Here is a 22,896-nt window from a genome sequence, read left to right on the forward strand (position 1 = left end):
CACAGCTGGTGGGCTGGCAGTTGACTCACGGCTATTCCTTGAAATTCCATTTCAAGCAAGGTGCTAGACAACCAAATTCAAATCCATTTTCCTACCATTTCAAGCAGGGTGCAAGGCCACCAAATTCAAGTGCAGTTTCATACCACTTCATGCAGGGTGCAACAACACCACATTCAAATGCAGTTTTGTGCTATTTCAAGCAGGGTGAAACCACACAAAACACCACACAGTTCAGTAGACATTCAGTGTGTTCATTTGATTCACAGCTCAGACAGAGTCGTGACTCTCCCTCCCCCATCATGCAGAGACTGAGCCACACCCACACTTCCAGGTTTTATAATCCCTCCCCCCTCCCAACAGAAAAGGTGTGGCCTTCATGGCGTGATTGACAGGAGATAGATTCTCAACATTTTTTAAACACTAATAACACTTTTGTTTTTCATTGATGGGAAGAATCCTCTGCACCTGATGAGCGGAGGGGAACTGAGTAAGATGGCCAAAAATCAGAGCCATAGGTGGTAGCGTTTTATCTAAATTCAATTTAGTGCAAACAGGAAGTTGTCAAGTTTAAACAAACAACCATTTCCAGGCAGTGCCATTTCACTTCAACACATACCCCCCAAACCACTATTTGCATGCAGTGCCTTTTCACTTCAACCCCCCCCCCCCCCCCCCCCCCCCCCCCCCCCCCCCCCCCCCCCCCCCCCCCCCCCCCAAACAACCATTTGCAGGCAGTGTCTTTACTTCAAACTAACCATATTTTCATTTTCAAATCACATTATGGGCACTCACAGTTGAGTAGACATGTGTTCAGTGTTATTCAGAGCTCGGAGAGATGTGACCCTTTGGCTTCCTACATCTTGCACAGACTGAGTGAAGCACACCACTTCCTGGTTTTATTGTCCCTCCCCCTCCCTCCAGCAGGGGCAACAGAGAGAAAGGCAGTTTAAAAAACCCCATTAATATCTCACTGATCTTTCATCGATGGGAAAAATCCTCTGATCCCGGAAGGAAGATGGGGGCTCTGAGCGAGGTTGCCAGAGCACCATTTGCAGTAAGTAGTGCCTTTCAACTTCAAGCCAAAACATCCAAGCCACCATTTGCAGTAATTAGTGCCTTTCAACTTCAAGCCAAAGCTCCCAAGCCACCATTTGCAGTAGGTAGTGCATTTCAACTTCAAGCCAAAGCACCCAAGCCACCATTTGCAGTTAGTGCCTTTCAACTTCATGCCACCATTTGCAGTAAGTAGTGCCTTTCAACTTCAAGCCAAAGCATCCAAACAACCATTTGCAGGCAGTGCCTTTTTATTTCAAACAAACCATATTTTCATTTTCAAACCACATTAAGGGTACTCACAGTTGTGTAGACATTTGTTCAGATATTCAGAGCTCAGAGAGACGTGACCCGTGGCTTCATCCATCTTGCAGAGAGTGAGTGAGGCACACCACTTCCTGGTTTTATAATCCCTCCCCCTCCCTCCAGCAGGTGCAGCAGAGAGAATGGTGATTTTTTTTTTAAACTTCAAGCCAAAGCACCCAAGCCACCATTTGCAGTAAGTAGTTCCTTTCAACCTCATGCCACCATTTTCAGTAAATAGTGCCTTTCAAGTCCAAGCAAAGCACCCAAGCGACCAATTGCAGTAATACCTTTCAACTTCAAGCCAAAGCACCCAAGCCACCATTTGCAGTAAGTAGTGCCTTTCAACTTTAAACCAAAGCTCCCAAGCCACCATTTGCAGTAGGTAGTGCCTTTCAACTTAAAGCCAAAGCACCAAAAACAACCATTTGTAGGCAGTGCCTTTTTACATCAAAAAAAAACATTTTCATTTTCAAACCACATTAAGGGTACTCACAGTTGTGTAGACATTTGTTCAGTCATTCAGAGCTCAGAGAGACATGACCCTTGGCTTCATCCATCTAGCAGAGAGTGAGTGAGGCACACCACCTCCTGGTTTTATAGTCCCTCCCCCTCCCTCGAGCAGGTGCAGCAGAGAGAATGGTGATTTGTTTAAACTTCAAGCCAAAGTTCCCAAGCCACCATTTGCAGTAAGTAGTGCATTTTGAACTTTAAACCAAAGCTCCCAAGCCACCATTTGCAGTAAATAGTGCATTTCAACTTCAAGCCAAAGCACCCGAGCCACCATTTGCAGTAAGTAGTGCCTTTCAACTTCATGCCACCATTTGCAGTAAGTAGTGCCTTTCAACTTCAAGCCAAAGCATCCAAACAACCATTTGCAGGCAGTGCCTTTTTAGTTCAAACAAACCATATTTTCATTTTCAAACCACATTAAGGGTACTCATAGTTGTGTAGACATTTGTTCAGTGTTATTCAGAGCTCAGAGAGACCTGACCCTTGGCTTCAGCCATCTTGCAGAGAGTGAGTGAGGCACACTAATTCCTGGTTTTATAGTCCCTCCCCCTCCCTTCAGCAGGGGCAGTAGAGGGAATTATTATTTTTTTTTAAACATTAATATCTCTCTAATTTGTCATCGATGGGAAAAAATTTCCGCACCCGTAAGGCGGAGGGGGGCTCTGTGCGAGGTGGCCAAAAATGACGGCCGTAGGTGACGGCGTTCTGTCGGAAATCGCAGCACAGTAGGCCAAAAGCGGTCAAGATCAGAGATTTAGTAATATAGATAGATAACAATCCAGAGCCTGCTTTCACATGGACATTTTATTGACATCTGCCTTGATCCTTAACTGCAAGCAAGCAATCCTATATCAAATTATATAATAAAATGTCAATGTGCTGACTTACTATTACATCCTATCTGAAAACATGTTTCTCAGACTCTTTCTATTCATAGATTTTTAGACTGAGAATAACTTGCTTCCACTACAGATTTGTGAGTTCTGGGGTGGTTAAAGAGGTCCATGTTGGAACTGCAGAAATCCACATGTGGGGTGGGTAAATAATGTGAGTTTACGCAGTTTTTAAGCCACTCGCACAGGAATTTTGTGTGCTCTGTGCATGGTCCAGATGTTAATACCATCCAGAAGCTCCACCACTTCAAATGGCTATGGGCAGATGTTCTCTGGAGCCAGCAAGGCTATACCTATTTCAAATACATTTGCAGACTTTTTTTCCCCTGTCCATTTGCCTGTTTCAGAGTAGGGTGTTGGGCATGCAAATGATGCAGCTTGCCAAAATGTAGCAGATAGTAACTAAATGTTAATGTTGATCTTGGATTCCAAAGCATTGCTAACTGCATAAATATCATTTATATTTTTTTAGTGCCTTTAGGTGCCATTGTCGGTCTTCCAGCTTACAGAAGCGTACTGCTTGCTGGCTGATTTCACGGGTTTTGTGCTGGATTTGAGGTCAATACCTTCAAACACCATTTTCCTTAATTGTCCAAAGGCTGTGCTTACATTGAAAGGGGTGGTGAATTTAATAGATATTTGCAGTCACAGAGGGATGGCTCTATAGATGTCAAAAGTGGTCTATGTTTTCAACGGTCTTGTGAATCCTTGTCAATGGGAAGGATGACAGAAGACCTTGGTATTGCAAATACAGAGTGTAAAACCCATTCTCTCATATACCTCAAGTAGCAAGTCAACAATTTATTGGAGCTTGCCCTCTGCCAATGCCATTTGCCACTCCATCAGTTCTGAGGTTCCTCCATTTCCATAGAAGTTTGTTAAGGATGAGGTGCTGCATTGCGATGGGAAGAGGCCTTATTGGACACTGATAAGCTCTTGAATGTTAAGCCTTTTGGTTAGTATTCAAGACTTGCATGCTGGTGTGGATTAAAAGTAAAGTGAAGGATTATTTTTCCAGTTCCACAGTCCCACTAATTAGTGGAGTCAAATGTTTCAGTCAAAAAAGGTCAGGTGTAATGTTTGGTGTTGCTTCCTGCATTTTAATTTGAACTGTGAAACAGTCAAGTTTATGTCCACTGTATCTCCAGATAGAATTTACACAGAAATTGGGTAATCTATTCATAGGCTGCAGGAAGACGGCATTTGAGGAGACTGAGGAGGGGAGCCCCCTGCTTACCACAGCCGGACCCTCCCATCTTGAGAAATTATGGCATCTCCAAGGTTTCCAGACACATCCTCCTCTTCCCGGAGGTAGACAAATGATATTGTGCCGAAGAGTTTCAGTCAGAAACTCACCGTTTAGTTTAGATACTGTGTGGAAACAGGCCCGTAGGTCCACTGAATCCAGGCTGATCATCAATCACCTGTACACTAGTTCCATCCAACATACTATGGAATATTTTACAGGCCATTTAACCTACAAACCTGCACATCTTTGGAAGTCCCGAGAAAACCCATATGGTCACAGGGAGGGTCAGCGCCCAAGGTCAGGATCAACCCATTTCTCCTTACGGGGTCCTTGAAAGCTTCATCATTGATCTTCTGACACCACTACTGTTGCCACTGATGTTTCAGTAACAGGTTGATGGACATAATAGGGAAGATTAGGTGGTGCTCAATCCAGATGTTTTCAGTGTCTGTCTTTGATTGCTTGCACAACAATGACCTAGCCGGTCTGAAGAAGGGTCTCGACCCGAAACGTCGGCAATTCCTTCTCCATAGATGCTGCCTCCTGGAGAAACCTGCTGAGTTTCTCCAGCATTTTGTGTCTACCTTCGATTTTACCAGCATCTGCAGATCTTTCTTAAACACCTAGCGGGTCCGAATGCTCCCATCAGAAGTGTACATCTTTTGCTTGTCTCTCTGACAAAGCGATGTTACAAGTAAGTCAAGAGAAGCTCTGAAGTTGGCATTCCTTTTCAGTGTGTCCTCCAGAAAGTGGTGTGCATGTTTTCACTCAGTGCAACTGTTTTGAGTTCAAAACATCTGAGTACACCAATGATGATAAGAAAACTGTATTCCCATGAGGGTCCTGGCATTGTTCGGAACTGTGGAGTGGAAGGTACCTTTGCGTGTTTTTTTAAAAACAAAGGTCAGGATGGCTTCCATGAGCCAGCGTACTGTCCTAATAACCTCTAGTCCATTGCGGATGTTGAACATTGTCTACGGAACTAATCCACTACAATGTTGAGAACTATATTTTGCACTGTGTATCTTCCCCCTTGCTCTACATGAGATTGTATTTATGTGTAGTATTATCTGATTTTACTGGATAGCATGCAAATCAAAGCTGTTCACTGCACCTCGGCACGCATAATAGTAATGAACCTAAACCGCGCAGTCTATTCTCAGCTGCAATACTGGGTTTCCATTATTAGACACTGCAATATATATTTATATATTGTTTTGAAAAATATTTCTGATAAAACTAAACTTACCAAGATGCCTGACATGCCACAATGGATCAATGGATGAGTGTTGTTTATAGAACACCAAGAGCATAGGTGGTGTCGTAACACTACCGGCCAGAGCACCCCCATACAAGTTCTCCCTGTGAAAATAAATGATGTGGCTATTAACTCCTGATTGCAAAGATATGCTGACATTTTTCATCGATTAATCAATTCCATTAAAGTCTGTAATTTGAATTAAATGTTTTGTTTTTTTTTGACTTGAGGGGTAAAATATCCCATAACTTATAACGATCTTTAATTATGTAGTCATCTACCTGCAGCAATGAAAATGTAAGTAATGGGGGTATGATTGCTCAGTGTTCTGCTGCGACTCGCCTTCTAACTCACTTTACACTAAGAAAAAGGTGTGGAGAAATACTTCTCCTTTAGCCAGATGGGTACACCAACAACACTCAGTATTCACCAATCAAAGCAAAGCAGCCCACATGATCAGATCTCTATCCTCCACATAAACTATCCTTTCCTCCACCCTTGCTGCAGTTCCATTTACAGAACTCTATTATAGTAACTCACCAAGTTTTCAAAAGCAACTTCGAAACTCATGATGTGCACTTCCTAGAAAGAGAGGGAGAGCAAACTCATGGGAACGTTACCATCCCAATATCTCACATGAGACTGACTTGGACTTGATGCCTTTTCATCGTCATCACCAGGATAACACCCGGGAAATGGTTAATTAATAGCCATTCATCCACAGTGATCCCTCAGCAGTTTATCACATTCAAAGTCAATTAGAAATGGGCAATAGACCATATTTCATGTATGAATTAAAAAAATAAAATACAGAACATTTGAGAATAAAATATAAATACTTAAAAATTGAAGAACTTAAGAATTGCCATGATTATGAAAATAGTTTATTTGTAATTTTCTGTTATTCTTACACTGCAAACTTCCCTGTTCATCTATTATAGACACAAAATGCTGGAGTAATTCAGCAGGACAGGCAGCATTGCTGGATAGAAGGAATAGATAGAAGAATGAAGAATGGTTTCGACCCAAAACATCACCCATTCTTTCTATCCAGAGATGCTGCCCGTCCCGCTGAGTTACTCCAGCATTTGTGTCTGTCTTTGGTGTAAACCAACATCTGCAGTTCCTTCCTACACTGTTCATCTATTGTGCTGCAATACTTCTGCTTTAACCTGAAAATAAGGAAAGGTTAGTTTAACAGCAAATTAATATTTCCATGAAGATTGATATGCTTACATTGTAATTATTAGAAACTTACACCACATTGATTTCCATCCATTTTTCAAGCTGTTCTGTGATGTTTTGTTGTTTCCATTCTGTAAGATTTGCTACAAAGACACCAGGATTGAAGGAGCATGTGCCTGCCTTCATACCAAGTTTTCTAATTGTTTCCTTTTTATAATCAAGGAAGCCCAAATATGTGTTCTAGAAAACATAAGAGTTAACATTTCTTGTGGGTTATTTTATTTGAAATGTAGTGATTTCAGTCTCACCCTCTTCTCTTCTTCACTTCACTTCCTTCTCCCCTCTCTCATCAGGCAAGAGTAACAGAAGGTTGAAGATGCATACTTCCAGATTCAGGAACAGTTTCTTCCCAGCTGTTATTAGACAACTGAACAGTCCTTTCATCAGCTAGGGTGCAGTCCTGACCTCTGGAGACTTCTGAACTATCTTTAATCAAACTTTATTGGATTTCAATGTTAAATCTTGCACTAAATGTTGTACCCTTTATCTGTGCCCTGTGGATAGCTTCATTCTATTCATGCATAGTCTTTTCTTTGACTGGATAGCACGCAACCAAAAGCTTTTCACTGTACCTCGGTATATGCGACAATAATAAACTAAACTAGAGCATTGTTGCTGCCTGATCTGTTGTGTCTCCAGTACATTCTGCTTTCTTTTCTTCACCCAGTGTAAACACCTCATTAGGGGTAAAGTTAATACTTGTTATGAGCCTACTCTAATTTACAAGTTATGTAAATACTTTTGGAAGAGCTGGGGATCAGAAAATCTTATGGTGGGGGCTAAACTGATCTCTTGGATAACTGATATCCATACTAATTTATTTTAGCTTTTTATATTGAATGATTTTTTTTTTTCAAGATGGTGCACTCAAAGCTCATGAAACGACATGATCCTGAATATACTCCACTCTCCTTACTTATATCAAATATCATATGAATATTTGTCCAGTATCTGCTAACAGCAAATTCTATCATGATTAAAAAATACCTGACTTCCAGCACCTCTGACCAGCACCTTGGAAGATATTTCACAATCTTCAGAAAAAGCAGCAGCATGACCTGGCTTTAGTTCAGTGTCATAAAGTTCGCGGATGTCTCCTAATGCAACAAATATAAGAGAGAAATAAATACATAGTGTTGTGTTAGGCTCTAATGTCTCAAAAGTGCTTCATGCATTGAATTTTGAAAAGCTGTCTTGTCCATGATTAATTAATTTTCAGGCTTGTTAGTTTACAGATAGTGCTGGGCATAGAGATTTCAATAAAAATAGAATAAAACTAGAATGAACCTCCCATGAATTGTTGATTGTTGGAAATAAATAATAATAAATAAATATAACAGAAAGTTCAAACTAGAAAGTTAGTGCACATTATTGAGCACTTCACTAAATTATGGAAAACATAATTCCTCTACACAACTCCGCATGTCATAAGTACATAGTTTAAAATTGAAGCAATAAAAGATTACCTTGTACTATCACGTCATCATCCAGGTAAATGGCTTTCGCTGTGCCAGAAATCAACATCGGAAGGTAGAATCTTGCAAATGTCAACTAAAACAATGAAAGTTACCAAGCAAGATAAAAGTTTTAATTTTTCTTTCAAATGCATTTAATAAAAATATCTGAGATTATCAAAACAAACTGCTGTAATGGTTTAATTTCAGACATCATCTTTCACTATTAAACTTGTCAGAAATTATTGAGATAGCCATGTCTTATTGTATGTTGTATGTTTGTCTTATTTGTCTTTTTCAGTTATCAAAATACTGACGTGGAAGGTATGAACACATCTTTGAAGGTAATGATGCGATTGAAAAATGTATGAAAAAAAGACACAAACTTTAAGATAAAATAAAAGTATTTAATATAAAATCTGGAAAGATATAACCATATAACAATTACAGCACGGAAACAGGCCATCTCGGCCCTACAAGTCCGTGCCGAACAACTTTTTTCCCCTTAGTCCCACCTGCCTGCACTCATACCATAACCCTCCATTCCCTTCTCATCCATATGCCTATCCAATCATAGATATGATTAACTATTATAAAACAATGGCCTGCTCTAAGGTGCAGGATTTTTTCCATTCTTTTTCCACTGCGATACAGGGAGGATTTCAAGAGCTTGGGGCCGGTTCAAGAATGATTTACACGAATGGTACCAGAGTTGAGAGACTTTGATTTTGTGGAAGGTCTGTAAAAGCTACATTTGTTCATGGAACACAGGATGGTTTATAATATGTTCAAAATTATATAAAATTCGCAAAGAGTGACTATGGAAAAACTGTATTCAAGAGGGTCAGTAGCAATATCTCCAGATTTAGAGTACTTGGTAAACGATGTGAAGAAAATGAATTTTCTTTTAAATATAGTAAGTTGTTATGATTCAGATTACTGTCTGATGTTGACAAATATGTTGGCAACTGAAAAAGGAAATGAACAATACATATGCTGAATTTGAAAAGTAAAATCTTATTGTGTTCAGCAAGGAGGACAGACTATTTGAAATGTTTATTGAAGATAAATAAAAGCAGATAATGCTGGAATCACTCAATAAGTAATCCAGTCGATGAGAAGCAGAATTAATGTTTCTGATTAAAGACCATTCGTCAGAACCAAAACACATAATTTACAGTTTCTGGATCTTGAATAAATCTTCCAAAGATTGAGGCCTAGTACAAAGGGACAAATGCTCATCTATGCTGCACTTTAACCCACACAAACTCACAAACGGGGTACTCACTGATTTTACTTCAGGTGAATCATCATCGTCGCTTCGGACTTTGCCTTTTAAAATGCGCAGGTCAAATTCTAGAATTTTATACTTAATATTCATCAGTTCTCGTCTCTGAAGCCAAGAGCTAAATCAGATGAAAAGAATAATTACAACCGCTCCATTCTGGAGTCAGATTAGAGAAGGTACAGAAAATATGAAGAAGATTGATTGATATTTGCAATTATTTGATAATCATGTTCACCTTAAGTGACTCATTGTGTCATTTGTAGTAATTATATAAAAGACCACATTTGATCTGGTGTTACTATATATACTGTTGATAGCTGCTATTACACCTCCCAGTCGCTCTTCAACAGCAGGGATCAGAATTGGAATCTCTTCACCAGTCCTCTCTTCTGTAATTCTCAAAAAGTCATCCGGTTGTACTCTATCATATTCTACAATATTAAATGCGAAAATTAGGAGGAAGTCATTTACTACATGCAAAGGTGACGTTTTAAAAATCTTTAATGGTAGTTTTTACAGAGCAACTATAGGTTCTTATTCTCAGTGAATGGATTGCAATTCCTGCTCTAAATGAATTTTTCAAAGAAAAATTAATTTGAGGATTCATTTATAAAGCAATGGGGATCCAACGCAAAAGGATAGCTCATGCACAAATGATTGTAACATGACTCAGTCAGAGTTTTAATTTTCCACTTGTTGAAGTTAAATCATTTTTCAAACATAAAGATTTATGAATTTTAAATTTGGTCATTCAAATGTTCAATTACTGACAATATTCCTATAATAAAATAGATTGAACCATATTTTCCCTTTGCTGTGTCAGCCAGGTAAGCAGTGCAAATATTGCTTCAAGAGAACGTAATACAGGTCCACCTCCGATTTTCCGGCAACTGGTGGTCTGCCACCCCTCTTTTAAATCTGGCCAAAATCCCTCACCTGCAGGTCCCCCCGAAACTGGCACTGAGGCTGGGTGAGCCCACCGATCTCAACCTCATTGGGACAGCAGCACCAATCAGCGGGTTGAATTTCCCCCCCTGCGACCAGCGCTCTAGAACTCTGGCCTGGCTGGAGGCGACAGAACCGTACCCATAGCCGACTTTGTGGGCCAGTCTCCCGGCTATACAAAGCCATGGCCTCTGCTGGTCCGGCAAAATGGACAATCCAGAAAGGCTCTGGAACCAAGGGTGCCAGAAAATCATGGTGGACCTGTACTAACAAAAACATCACACTTAAGTTGTATAATATTTATTATTAATAAATGGTACTTCTGTTGGAGGGAAGATTATAATTTAACAGATAAACCTCTAAAAATTAGAACTCTGAAGTTAGTGGTATAACCGAAATCCGGACACATGCAAAATGCCAAGCTGAGCAGGAATGCAGAGTATCAGTAAATGTTGTTACTTACCCGTGTTATCCTTGTTTAAAAGATCATGCACATTAATTAGATTATGCCGTACAACTATCAAAAACACTATTGCAACAAGCAAGATCACCAGGATGTGAACTGTAAAAGAAAAAAATAAATAAATGAATTTCTCCACGTTTCACTCTATTTATCTTCCTCCTCGCACAATGTCCTCTTTGATCCATGTACAGAAACAGGGTTTGACAGATACCAACATCCCTCCATCCCTTACTCATGAACTCTTACCAACAGGCTTTTAAACTGTGATTCAATCATACCATATAACCATATAACAATTACAGCACGGAAACAGGCCATCTCGGCCCTACAAGTCCGTGCCGAACATCTTTTTTTTTTTCCCTTAGTCCCACCTGCCTGCACTCATACCATAACCCTCCATTCCCTTCTCATCCATATGCCTATCCAATTTACTTTTAAATGATACCAACGAACCTGCCTCCACCACTTCCACTGGAACCTCATTCCACACCACTACCACTCTCTGAGTAAAGAAGTTCCCCCTCATATTACCCCTAAACTTCTGTCCCTTAATTCTGAAGTCATGTCCTCTTGTTTGAATCTTCCCTATTCTCAAAGGGAAAAGCTTGTCCACATCAACTCTGTCTATCCCCTCATCATTTTAAAAGACCTCTATCAAGTCCCCCCTTAACCTTCTGCGCTCCAGAGAATAAAGACCTAACCTATTCAACCTTTCACTGTAACTTAGTTGTTGAAACCCAGGCAACATTCTAGTAAATCTCCTGTGTACTCTCTCTATTTTGTTGACATCCTTCCTATAATTGGGCGACCAAAATTGTACACCATACTCCAGATTGGGTCTCACCAATGCCTTGTACAATTTTAACATTACATCCCAGCTTCTATGCTCAATGCTCTGATTTATAAAGGCTAGCATACCAAAAGCTTTCTTTACCACCCTATCTATATGAGATTCCACCTTCAAGGAACTATGCACGGTTATTCCCAGATCCCTCTGTTCAACTGTATTCTTCAGTTCCCTACCATTTACCATGTACGTCCTATTTTGATTTGTCCTGCCAAGGTGTAGCACCTCACATTTATCAGCATTAAACTCCATCTACCATCTTTCAGCCCATTCTTCCAAATGGCCTAAATCACTCTGTAGACTTTGGGAATCCTCTTCATTATCCACAACACCCTCTATCTTGGTATCACCTGCATACTTACTAATCCAATTTACCACACCTTCATCCAGATCATTGATGTACATGACAAACAACAAAGGACCCAACACCGATCCCTGAGGCACCCCACTAGTCACCTGCCTCCAACCTGACAAACAACCATCCACCATTACCCTCTGGCTTCTCCCATTCAGCCACTGTTGAATCCATCTTGCTACTCCTGCATTTATACCCAACAGTTGAACCTTCTTAACCAACCTTCCATGAGGAACCTTGTCAAAGGCCTTACTAAAGTCCATATAGACAACATCCACTGCTTTACCCTCGTCAATTTCCCTAGTAACCTCTTCAAAAAATTCAAGAAGATTAGTCAAACATGACCTTCCAGGCACAAATCCATGCTGACTGTTCCTAATCAGACCCTGTTTATCCAGATGCTTATATATATTATCTCTAAGTATCTTTTCCATTAATTTGCCCACCACTGAAGTCAAATTAGCAGGCCTATAATTGCTAGATTTACTCTTAGAACCCTTTTTAAACAATGGAACAACATGCGCAGTACGCCAATCCTCGGGGACTATTCCCGTTTCTAATGACATTTGAAATATTTCTATCATAGCCCCGGCTATTTCTACACTAACTTCCCTCAATGTCCTTGGGAATATCCTGTCAGGACCAGGAGACTTATCCACTTTTATGTTTTTCAAAAGTGTCAGTACTTCTTTTACTTTGAAACTCATAGTATCCATAGCTACTCTACTAGTTTCCCTTACCTCACATAATTCAATATCCTTCTCCTTGGTGAATACCGAAGAAAAGAAAACTTGATGAGACTTCCTGGATTTCCATGTGAACATTCCAGCAAACGTGACAAGAGAATGAATAACTCGCTAATTTATCAAATAATATTCCATCAATGCTAAGCAACAATGCGCCCGATTAATGATCAATTAATTATACAATTCACGTTGCAGTGAACATAAGGGCACAAAGCTTTATTTCCATATGTTTCCGATGAAAAGACATTAACTTTATAGATACAGCATGGAAACAAGCCCTTCGGCCCACTGAGTCTGCGCTGACCAGCTATGACCCGGTACACTAGCACTATCCTACACACTTGCGACAATTTACTTGACTTGAAGCATTTTTCTCTTCAAAGACCTTGCATAGGATCGGACCCCATTTATTTCAAAAGGGATTTTTGATCTAGACAACATGCAAACCCAGTGTTTTCTTTTAATTAATCTAATTAATTTGTTTTCATATTTTTGGATGTAACTCTCCTTTCTGGTATTTTAAATATTTTTAATTATGTTACTTGCAGTAGTTCCTAAAGGCTCTATCAATGAGAAAAAATGCAAAATAAAGCTCCATGCTTTGACAGAAGACCAAGGTCCATCCATCCCCAGCTAACATCCTAAGCAGAGGGTCAAGCCACCACATCCAGCTCAAACAGGTGTGGATGGGAGGGCCAGCAGTGCTGAATACAGCATGGTCCAATGCTGTGTATTCGGGTGCAAATACACCATCTCTCTATGTACACAGTTCCACTAGACCATTTTATCCATTCAGCAGGACCACTGATGCCATAACATCCCCTGATCTCTGTCACTTGTGTGGCAGGAACTACCAAGCCCAGCCTGCTCTAATCAGCCATGTCCGTACAAATCATAACACAATAGATTATGTGTCATGGAGGCAAACACCAACATTAATGGGCACAAGGGATGGCTAATTCACGATTTAAGTTTCTTTATATATTTATAATATCAAATCTTGCATACCTTTTCTGAATGCCATTTTGATATTCTGTTGCGATTGAAGTCCTGAGCCTTCACATCTGGAGAATGAAGCAAACAAATTCCTCATATTTTCTTTAGCAAGTATGAATTCAGTTGTTAAAACTGCCTTTCAGGGTCCCTACCTGGTCGGAGAGGCAGCTTTTCTCCGGGCTGCAGCTTCGACCCGTCCTCGCGGCCTACCAGCGGGCCTGGAGCGGCGTTTCCTGTCGCGGACCGCCAGAACCTCGGCTTCGGCGGCGGCACAGCGCTGGAGCGCTATCGCGGAGTGGGCGATGCCTTGCCTGGGTCGCCGCGCTAGAGCTCCGGTGAGCTGAGACCACCGGGAACAACATCGCGGAGCTGCGGGACTGTGGAGCGGCCAGCTGCGGCGCTGAACTTTACACCGGGAGCCTGGGATCTCGCAACGAGATCGGCAGTTGTGGAGCTCCATCCGGCGCGGCCTTGTCGGCTTTGGAAGCCGCGGCATCCAGTACGGAGGCGGCCGTTCCAGGGTTCCCATACTGCTGTGAGGACTCTCCCGACGCCGGTGCACCACCACCCGGCGAGAACGGCCAGGAACATCGGGCCTCCGTAGAGGCAACTGTGGAGGCCTCAATAGACTCGACTATGGGTCAACTGGGGTTGGGGACTGGACTTTGTGCCTTCCCTCATGGTGGGAGCCATTGTGGGGGGATGTTCTTTGTGTTTAAGACTCTCATTGGTGTTATGTCTGTATTCTTTTGTGTACTGCAAAATGGCAAAAAGCATTTCACTTCATTACACCTCAGTGTATGTGAATGTGACTAATAAAAACCTTTGAATACTTCATTCGAGATTAATACTGCATAATACAGCCACTGAAGCAAGAAACATTATTAATGAAGTTGCTGCAAAAACAGAAAAGCCACTTCAGAAATGTGGGATTTTTGTAAGGACTTCTGGTGGTACATAGTCTTTCCAATTTACTGGAAACAAAAACTCATATGTCAGGCTGTTATTCATTGACTACAGCTCGGCGTTTAACATCATCATCCCCTCCAAGCTGGTTACCAAGTCTCAGATCTGGGTCTCTGCACATCCCTCTGCAATTGGATCCTCGACTTCCTCAACCACAGACCACAGTCTGTCCATATTTGTGAAAATGTGTCATCCTCGATAACAATCAGCACGGGAGCACCTCAAGGCTGCGTGCTCAGCCCCCTGCTGTACTCACTCTATACTTATGACTGTGTAGCCGGACATAGTGCAAACTCCTTCATCAAGTTCGCCGACGACACCACTGTTGTGGGACAAATCACTGATGGTGACGAGTCAGAGTATAGAAGTGAGATCGACCGATTGACCAAATGGTGCCAGCACAATAACCTGGCTCTCAACACCAGCAAAACCAAGGAACTGATTGTGGACTTTGGAAGGGGTAGGATAGGGACCCACAATCCCATTTATATCAACGGGACGATGGTGGAAAGGGTCAAGAGCTTCAAATTCCTGGGTGTGCATATTTCCGAAGATCTTTCCTGGTCCCAGCACACTGATGCAACTATAAAGAAAGCATATCAGCGCCCCTACTTCCTGAGAAGATTACGGAGAGTCGGTATGTCAAAGAGGATTCTCTCGAACTTCTACAGGTGCACAGCATGCTGACTGGTTGCATCATGGCTTGGTTCGGCAACTTGAGCGTCCAGGAGCAGAAAAGAATGCAGAAAGTTGTGAACACTGCCCAGTCCATCATCGGCTCTGACCTCCCCACCAACGAAGTGATCTATTGCAGTTGGTGCCTCAAAAAGGCTGCCAATATCATTAAGGACCCACACCATCCTGGCCACACACTCATCTCTCCGTTGCCATCAGGTAAAAGGTACAGGAGCCTGAAATCTGGTACATCCAGGTTCAGGAACAGCTACTTCCCCACAACCATCAGGCTATTAAACTCGTCATCAAACAAACTCTGAACTACAACAGCCTATTACATTCTATCTGTTTATTTATGTGTATATATATGGTCTATGCCATATAGACACACTGAACTGTTCTGTATTTATGCTTACGCTGTTGTGCTGCAGCAAGCAAGAATTTCATTGTCCTATCTGGGACACACATGACAATAAACTCTCTTGACTTGACTTGAAATGAGTGATGGAACACCATATAATAACATAAAGAAACAAAAGCAGAACCAGCTAATTCAGATCCTCTCATCAAACCAGCCATTCAATAACACTGTTAATCTTTTACACAATATGTCCTGATTCGTTTAATATCCAAAGCTGTTAAATAAGCTCAGTGACTGCGCCTCCACTGCTCTTTTCGATAGAGAATTCCGAAGATTTAAATGGTCTATGTGAAGACATTTCTTCTCATATCAGGCCAACCTCTTATTTTGAGACTGTGCCCGAGGGAAAACATCAAAACCGTAATTCTTCATGGAGCTTGTTAAGAATTCTGAATGTTTCAATAGAACCACCTTTCATTCACTGGAAATATAGATCCACTCTGTTTAATCATGGGAAAACATCTTACAACCCTGGTGAAACTTTGTTGCAGTCCCTCGAACTACACACTGTCAGCAAATAGTAAGAGCTTCTCTACATATATAAATAGGTAGAAGGAGGCTAAGGTAGATGTGGAATCTCATGACAATGGGGCTGGTGAATTACTAACTGGCAATAAAGAAATGGCAGATAAGTTAAATAAATAAAAGACTTCATGATAGAGGGCAGTTCAAGTATATTTGTAAATTAACAAATGTTCTAATTTCAAGTAATGGAGAGGAACTTGTTAAAAAAAAACACAATCCCAAGTGCTAATGTATTATAGATACTTAATAGGTTAAAGGCAGACTAACTCGTGGACCAGCTAGTCTGACCCAAGGTTTTCAAAATAAGTGGCTGCAGAACCCATTGATTGAAATTGTTCAAAACTCTCTAGAATGGTACCAGCAGATTTAATGCTAATGTAACGATGTGAAGGATGAGGTTACACTTAGACGTTCATGACAAAATAGGATGAAGTTAGCATGGTTTTATGAGGGGGAGATCTTGCCTGACGAATCTGCTGGAATTCCTTGAAGAAGCAAATAGCAGGACAAAGGAGAGCCAGTGGATATTTACCTAGATTTGCAGGGAGCCTTTGATAAGAAGGTGCCACACGTGAGGCTGCTAAGGAAGGTGAGAGTCTATAGTATCAAAGGGGAGATACCAGCATGGATAGCAAGTTGGCTGGATGGCAGAAGGATGGCAATAAACGGGGCTTTTTCTGGTTGGCTACCAGTGAGTGGTGGAGTTCTGCAGGGGTCTGTGTTGGGACCGCTACTCTTCGCGTTGTATACTGATGATTTGGATGAGGGGATTGAAGGCTCTGTGGCCAACTTTGCAGATTATATGAAAATAGGTGTAGGGGCAGGTAGTATAGAGTTACACGTAAGGTCACTGGGTCATAGGGCTTGATGCACGGAACCGCTCAATCCATCTGGAGGACATCCGTAACTTCTGGTATATGTTATTAATGCAAGAAACACGTACTTTCCTACCTGTTAAAAAACGCCAAAATGTTAAATTTTTGCGCTGAAAAAATTTGTGGAAGTCGGGGTAAGTGTGAGAGACATGTACCCAACTTCAGAATTCCAAAAGTGAAGCGAAATGAAGGTAAAGAGAAGCAAGAGCTGAAGGGACAACAACAGCTAAAGTGCTTGGCGAACATTGGCTGTACAGATATCGCAATTGAAAATATTGGGAATTATCGCGTTTGCTCACTGCATTTCATCACCAGTAAGGTATTATTTGTGGTTTTTCTTAATTCCTTTGGTATCTAAAAAGTCTCAGAAGTGATAAATCTGGCTGTAAATTTTTCTTCAGATGCGTTTTCATTTTGTATGTAAAAACCCACTTGAGAACCATGGGCGATTTAAAAAAATTTACAGCCAGATTTATCACTTCAGAAGGCTGTGGATGCCATGTCAATGGACATTTTTATTGCAGAGATAGATAGATTCTTGATTAATTCGGGTGTCAGGGATTATGGGGAGATGACAAGAGAATGACAAGGACCTGTACTAATCAAGAACGCTGTGTTCTCAGTCCCTGCTCTATTCTCTCTATACTCATGACCGTGTAGCCAGACATAGTTCCAACAGCCTCTTTAAATTCACCGACAATACCACTGTGGTTGGATGAATAACGGGTGATGATAAGTCAGAGTACAGGAGGAAGATCGATAAAGTAACTGAAACGCTGCCAGAACAATAGTGCTTGATTTCTGCAGAGAAAGTCGCGTGTACTCCACTTGTCGTATGTAGCCACATACGGGTCATGGGTCGTGCTTTGCTTCGTGACACAACAGAATATAGTAGGCATAGGGAAATGCAGAACAGACTTGGATAGGTGTGGAAAGTGGGCATACCAATGGGGACCCCATACTAGTTAGCAAATATGTGGATGATCTGGATTTGGTAGTTGAAGGCAATTTCTCCAAGGGGAGAGGATCTAGACACTAAGCTGGGGGGTAGTGTGCGAGTGTGTGAGGAGGATTGCAAAAAGGAGACTGCAAGTCAAACTTGGATAGCTGGGTGAGTGGGCAAATGTTTGGCAGATGCAGTTTAATGTGGATAAATGTGAGGTTATCCATTTTGGTGGCAAAATACGGGAAAGTCAGGCCATTATTATCTAAACGGTGGACCCCGATCTGGGGAAGGGGGATGTGCTGCGAGACCTGAGGAATGGTACACCAGTATTGAGGTAGGCAAGCATGGTGCAGCAGGCATAAAGAAAGCGAATGGCATGTTGGCTTTCATAGCAAGAGCATTTGACTCCATTGGGGAGGTTCTACTGCATTTAGAGGGATTGGTGAGACCATCACCTGAAGTATGTGAGCGTGCAGTTTTGGTCTCCATAATCAGAAGGAAGGACGTTCCTTGCCATAGAGGGAGTGCAGAGAATAATTTCACCAGACAGATTCCTGGGATGTGCGGACTTATTGGCCACAGAAGACTGGATGGAGGCCATGTCACTCTTTAGAATTTAGGAGATTGAGAGGGGATCTTATAGAAACTTACAAAATTCTTAAGGGGTTGGACAGGCTAGATGCAGGAAGATTGTTCCCGATGTTGGGGAAGTCCAGGACAAGGGGTCACAGCTTAAGGATAAGGGGGAGATCCTTTAAAACCGAGATGAGAAGAACTTTTTTCACACAGAGAGTGTTGAATCTCTGGAACTCTCTGCCACAGAGGGTAGTTGAGGCCAGTTCATTGGCTATATTTAAGAGGGAGTTAGATGTGGCCCTTGTGGCTAAGGGGATCAGGGGGTATGGAGAGAAGGCAGGTACGGGATACTTTATTGGATGTGTCAGCCAGGATCAATTAAATGGCTTGCAGGCTTCAAAACAACAGAAATAGGCCTACTAAATAATACAGAACCTAACAGATCAGTTTGACTATGTCTATGTTAATATATATATACACACACATAAATAAACAGATAAAGTGCTATGGGCTATTAATGATCAGAGTTTTGTTAGAGTTGAGTTTGATAGCCTGATGGCTGCGGGGAAGAGCTATTCCTGAATCTGCAGGTTGCAGATTTCAGGCTCCTGTACCTTCTACCTGAAGGCAGCGGGGAGATGAGTGAGTGGCCAGGATGGTGTGGATCCTTGATGATGCTGCAAGCCTTTTTGGGGCCGCAGCTGCGATGGATCCCCTCGATGGTAGGGAGATCAGAGCCGATGATGGACTGGGCAGTGTTGACAACTTTTTGCAGTCTTTTCCACTCCTGGGCGCTCAAGTTGCCGAACCAAGCCATGATGCAATCGGTCAGCATGCTCTCTCCATTTATACGAACGGTCTGTGAATGAGGAAGTTGAGGATCCAATTGCAGAGAGATGCGCAGAGACCCAGTTCTGAGAGTTTGGTAACCAGCTTGGAGGGGATGATTGTGTTAAATGCCGAGCTATGGTCAGTGAATAACAGCCTGACATATGAGTTTTTGTTGTCCAAATGGTCCAAAGCGGAGTGGAGAGCCATCGAGATCGCATCCACTGTTGATCTGTCGTGGCGGTAAGTGAACTGCAGTGGGTCCAGATTTTTGTCGAGGTAGGAGTTGATTTGAACCATGATCAACCTCTCAAAGCATTTCATCACCACCGATGTTGGTCATTGAGGCACGTCACCTTGCTCTTCTTGACACCGGTATAATTGATGCCCTTTTAAAGCAGGTGGGAACCTCAGACCTCAGAAGTGAGAGGTTGAAAATGTCCGTAAAAACCCCAGCCAGTTGGTCCGCACAGGTTTTTAGAACAAGACCGGGAATGCCATCAGGACCAGGCGTTTTCCGAGGGTTCACCCCTCTGAAGGATTTTCTGACGTCGACCTCTGTGACCGTGACCGAAATACCATCACAGCGAATGGGGGCTCGAGAAGGCGCATCAGTGTTCTCCCCATCAAAGCGTGCGTAAAACGCATTGAGCTCGTCAGGGAGTGATGTTTTGCTGACGTGTGCGCTGCCTCCTGATTTCGCCTTGTAGGAGGTGATTGCATTCAGGACCCGCTGCCGAACATCAGTCTCAAATGCTCTACCAAATGCTTCACCAAATACACAAAACAAAATCCACAGGTGGAAGGTAGGTAGCATACTGACTGATTACATCATGGCCTGGTTCAATAACCCAAATACCCAAGAATGAAAAAAGCTGCAGAGAATGGTAGACATTGCCGATATTACAGGTACAGGCATCCCCACCTTCACAGGGATCAACAGGATCTCAAAAAGGCAGGTAATATCACCAGACCCAGAGCACCTTCACCACATTCTCATCTAGCTGTTATCATGGAAAGAAGGTACAGGAGTTTGAGAACTGTGACCTCCAGGTTCAAGAACAGCTTCTTCCTATCAACCATCTTGAACCACAGTGCACAACCCTAACCACATCCCTACCTCAGCAACGATATATTATGCAGCTTGTTTAGGTTGCACTATACTTTGCTTTGTACTATTATGGTGTGGTTATCTAGTATAACTATATTTATTGTTTAGACAAAAATGCTGGAGAAACGCAGCGGGTGAGGCAACATCTATGGAGCGAAGGAAATAGGCAACGTTTAGGGTCGAAACCCTTCTTCAGACATTTTTGCCTACCTTCGATTTTCCAGCATCTGCAGTTCCTTCTTAACCATATAACCATATAACAATTACAGCACGGAAACAGGCCATCTTGGCCCTACAAGTCCGTGCCGAACAATTATTTTCCCTTAGTCCCACCTGCCTGCACTCATACCATAACCCTCCATTCCCTTCTCATCCATATGCCTATCCAATTTATTTTGAAATGATACCAACGAACCTGCCTCTACCACTTCCACTGGAAGCTCATTCATTGTTTAGTTTAGTTTACAGATACAGCATTGAAACAGGCTCCGACCAGCGATCCTTGCACATTAACACTACCCTAGACACTAGGGACAATTTTTTATAATTATATCAAGCCCATTAGCCTAGAAACCTGTACGTCTTTGGGAGTGTGGGAGGAACCCGAAGATCTTGGAGAAACCAAAGCAGGTCACATGGAGAATGTACACACTCCACCAGTAGTCCGGATCAAACCCAGGTCTCGGTGGCTGTAAGGCAGCAACTCTAACGCTGTGCCACCGTGCATTGTGCACATTGATTATTGATATTTATTTGTTGTGTTAAGCCTATTGTAACCCTGCAGCAAGCAAGAATTTCATTGTTCCCTGACAATTAAACATACTTGATACTCCAAAGGCAAACCACTAAGCTAAGAGTTCAAGAGTTTAAGAGACATTTATTATCACATGCACCAATTGGTACAGTGAGATTTGAATGACCATACAGCCATACAAATAAAAAGAACACAATACACGATAGAATTTAAAATGAACAACCCCACACAGCAGAATCAATGTTTCCCATTGTGGGGGAAGGCAATAAAGTTGTGGGATGTGTGGGATGAGCGAATTTTTGTTCAATTAAGAGGCTAAACAGTTTAGATCTTTTCGGCCCAAAACGTTGCCTATTTCCTTCGCTCCATAGATGCTGCTGCACCCGCTGATTTTCTCCAGCATTTTTGTGTACCTTCGATTTTCCAGCATCTGCAGTTCCTTCTTGAACAGTTTAGATCTACGTTTTTTGGAGATTTGACGAATAAGAGGTGTCCTTATTCAAACATATAAAATCATACGAGGGCTTCACAGGATAGATCAAAGAGTAGATGAGTATAATATCCTCCTCTAGTATCTTTGGGATAGATGTTGAAATGTTTTAACAAGTGGGAGAGTCATGAACATAGGGACATGGCTGCAAAATAAGGATCCAGTCATGAGGTGCCCGAGGTGTGGAGAAATGTATTCTCCCAGATAGCAGTGAATATCTGGAATTCTCTGCCCCTGAGCATGGTGGAGGTCAGACCAAAGATCCTATAGCTCCGCTATAGGATCTTTGGGTCAGACCATTAGATATATTTAAGGTGGAGGTGAGCAAATATGTGAAAGAAGAAGGAATTGTGAGTCATGGGGAACTGACACAGAAGAGTTGAGGTCATGATAGTTCAGCTGTGATCATATCGAGTGGCAGGGCAGACTTGAGGGACACAGTAACCTACTCCTGCTTTTATTTTATTTTGTTTTGGGGATGACTATGCATGTCATGTCAATTTATCCCCAGTAACATTTTAGGAGATTACACAGTAATTCATGTGTTCATAAAAAAAAACATTCAAACATTCCTATTGAGCTAAAACGGCGAAATCTTTAACATAACAATGTAGAACATGATCGTTCTCATCCTATGAATTGCACCGCTCCAAAGAATGTTGTAATTAGTTACTACACTTTCCGTTACATAACTGCAATTTACTTCCACAATCTTGGTGAGAGCACAACACTGCCACGAAAACAGACTTTGCTAGGCATCCGTCATACTTTATAAAGAATAAAAAAAGTTAAGATGATAGTTATTTTGGAGCGGGATCGATGCACACGTTGGCTGAGTAATCCAAAGAAAGTTGATGCAGGGAACCATCCTGTGGATGAAAATCAACGTCGGCTGTGATCGTGCAGAAGACAACTTGCCCGGCAACCAACACAAAAACAACATTTAAAAACACAGAAAGACTTTACCTACTTTATTCGGGAAGTTTTGAATGAACAGCCGCCAACTGCCAACTCAGCATGGGACAGGACAGGCAGCGGGCCGTCTAACTCACTGCCTGAATCATCCGTGACCGTGCAACAAATCTAAAGAAGCGATGGTATGTCACTTTAGATTGATCCCA

The 22,896-nt window shown here is 41.9% G+C and overlaps 1 protein-coding gene across 2 annotated transcripts in view; it reads right to left on the reverse strand.

The window, feature by feature from the left end:
- glt8d1 (glycosyltransferase 8 domain containing 1) overlaps window positions 1-22,883 on the reverse strand; it is a 24,838-nt gene extending 1,955 nt beyond the window's left edge. Inside the window, exons 1-9 of one of the 2 annotated variants that reach the window (XM_055648296.1) lie at window positions 22,746-22,883; window positions 13,621-13,676; window positions 10,665-10,763; window positions 9,492-9,687; window positions 9,257-9,374; window positions 7,981-8,065; window positions 7,502-7,611; window positions 6,528-6,694; window positions 5,261-5,373 (exon numbers count right to left, since the gene is read on the reverse strand). In XM_055648296.1, the coding sequence (XP_055504271.1) occupies window positions 5,261-5,373; window positions 6,528-6,694; window positions 7,502-7,611; window positions 7,981-8,065; window positions 9,257-9,374; window positions 9,492-9,687; window positions 10,665-10,763; window positions 13,621-13,636 (904 nt within the window). In that variant the 5' untranslated portion in view covers window positions 13,637-13,676; window positions 22,746-22,883. Of the gene's footprint in view, window positions 1-5,260; window positions 5,374-6,527; window positions 6,695-7,501; window positions 7,612-7,980; window positions 8,066-9,256; window positions 9,375-9,491; window positions 9,688-10,664; window positions 10,764-13,620; window positions 13,677-22,741 lie in introns of both variants that reach the window. The other variant, XM_055648297.1, reaches the window with a different exon arrangement.
- Between the last annotated feature and the right edge of the window lie 13 nt (window positions 22,884-22,896).

Source organism: Leucoraja erinacea, chromosome 16 (assembly GCF_028641065.1).
Source record: "Leucoraja erinacea ecotype New England chromosome 16, Leri_hhj_1, whole genome shotgun sequence".
Taxonomy (NCBI): domain Eukaryota; kingdom Metazoa; phylum Chordata; class Chondrichthyes; order Rajiformes; family Rajidae; genus Leucoraja; species Leucoraja erinaceus.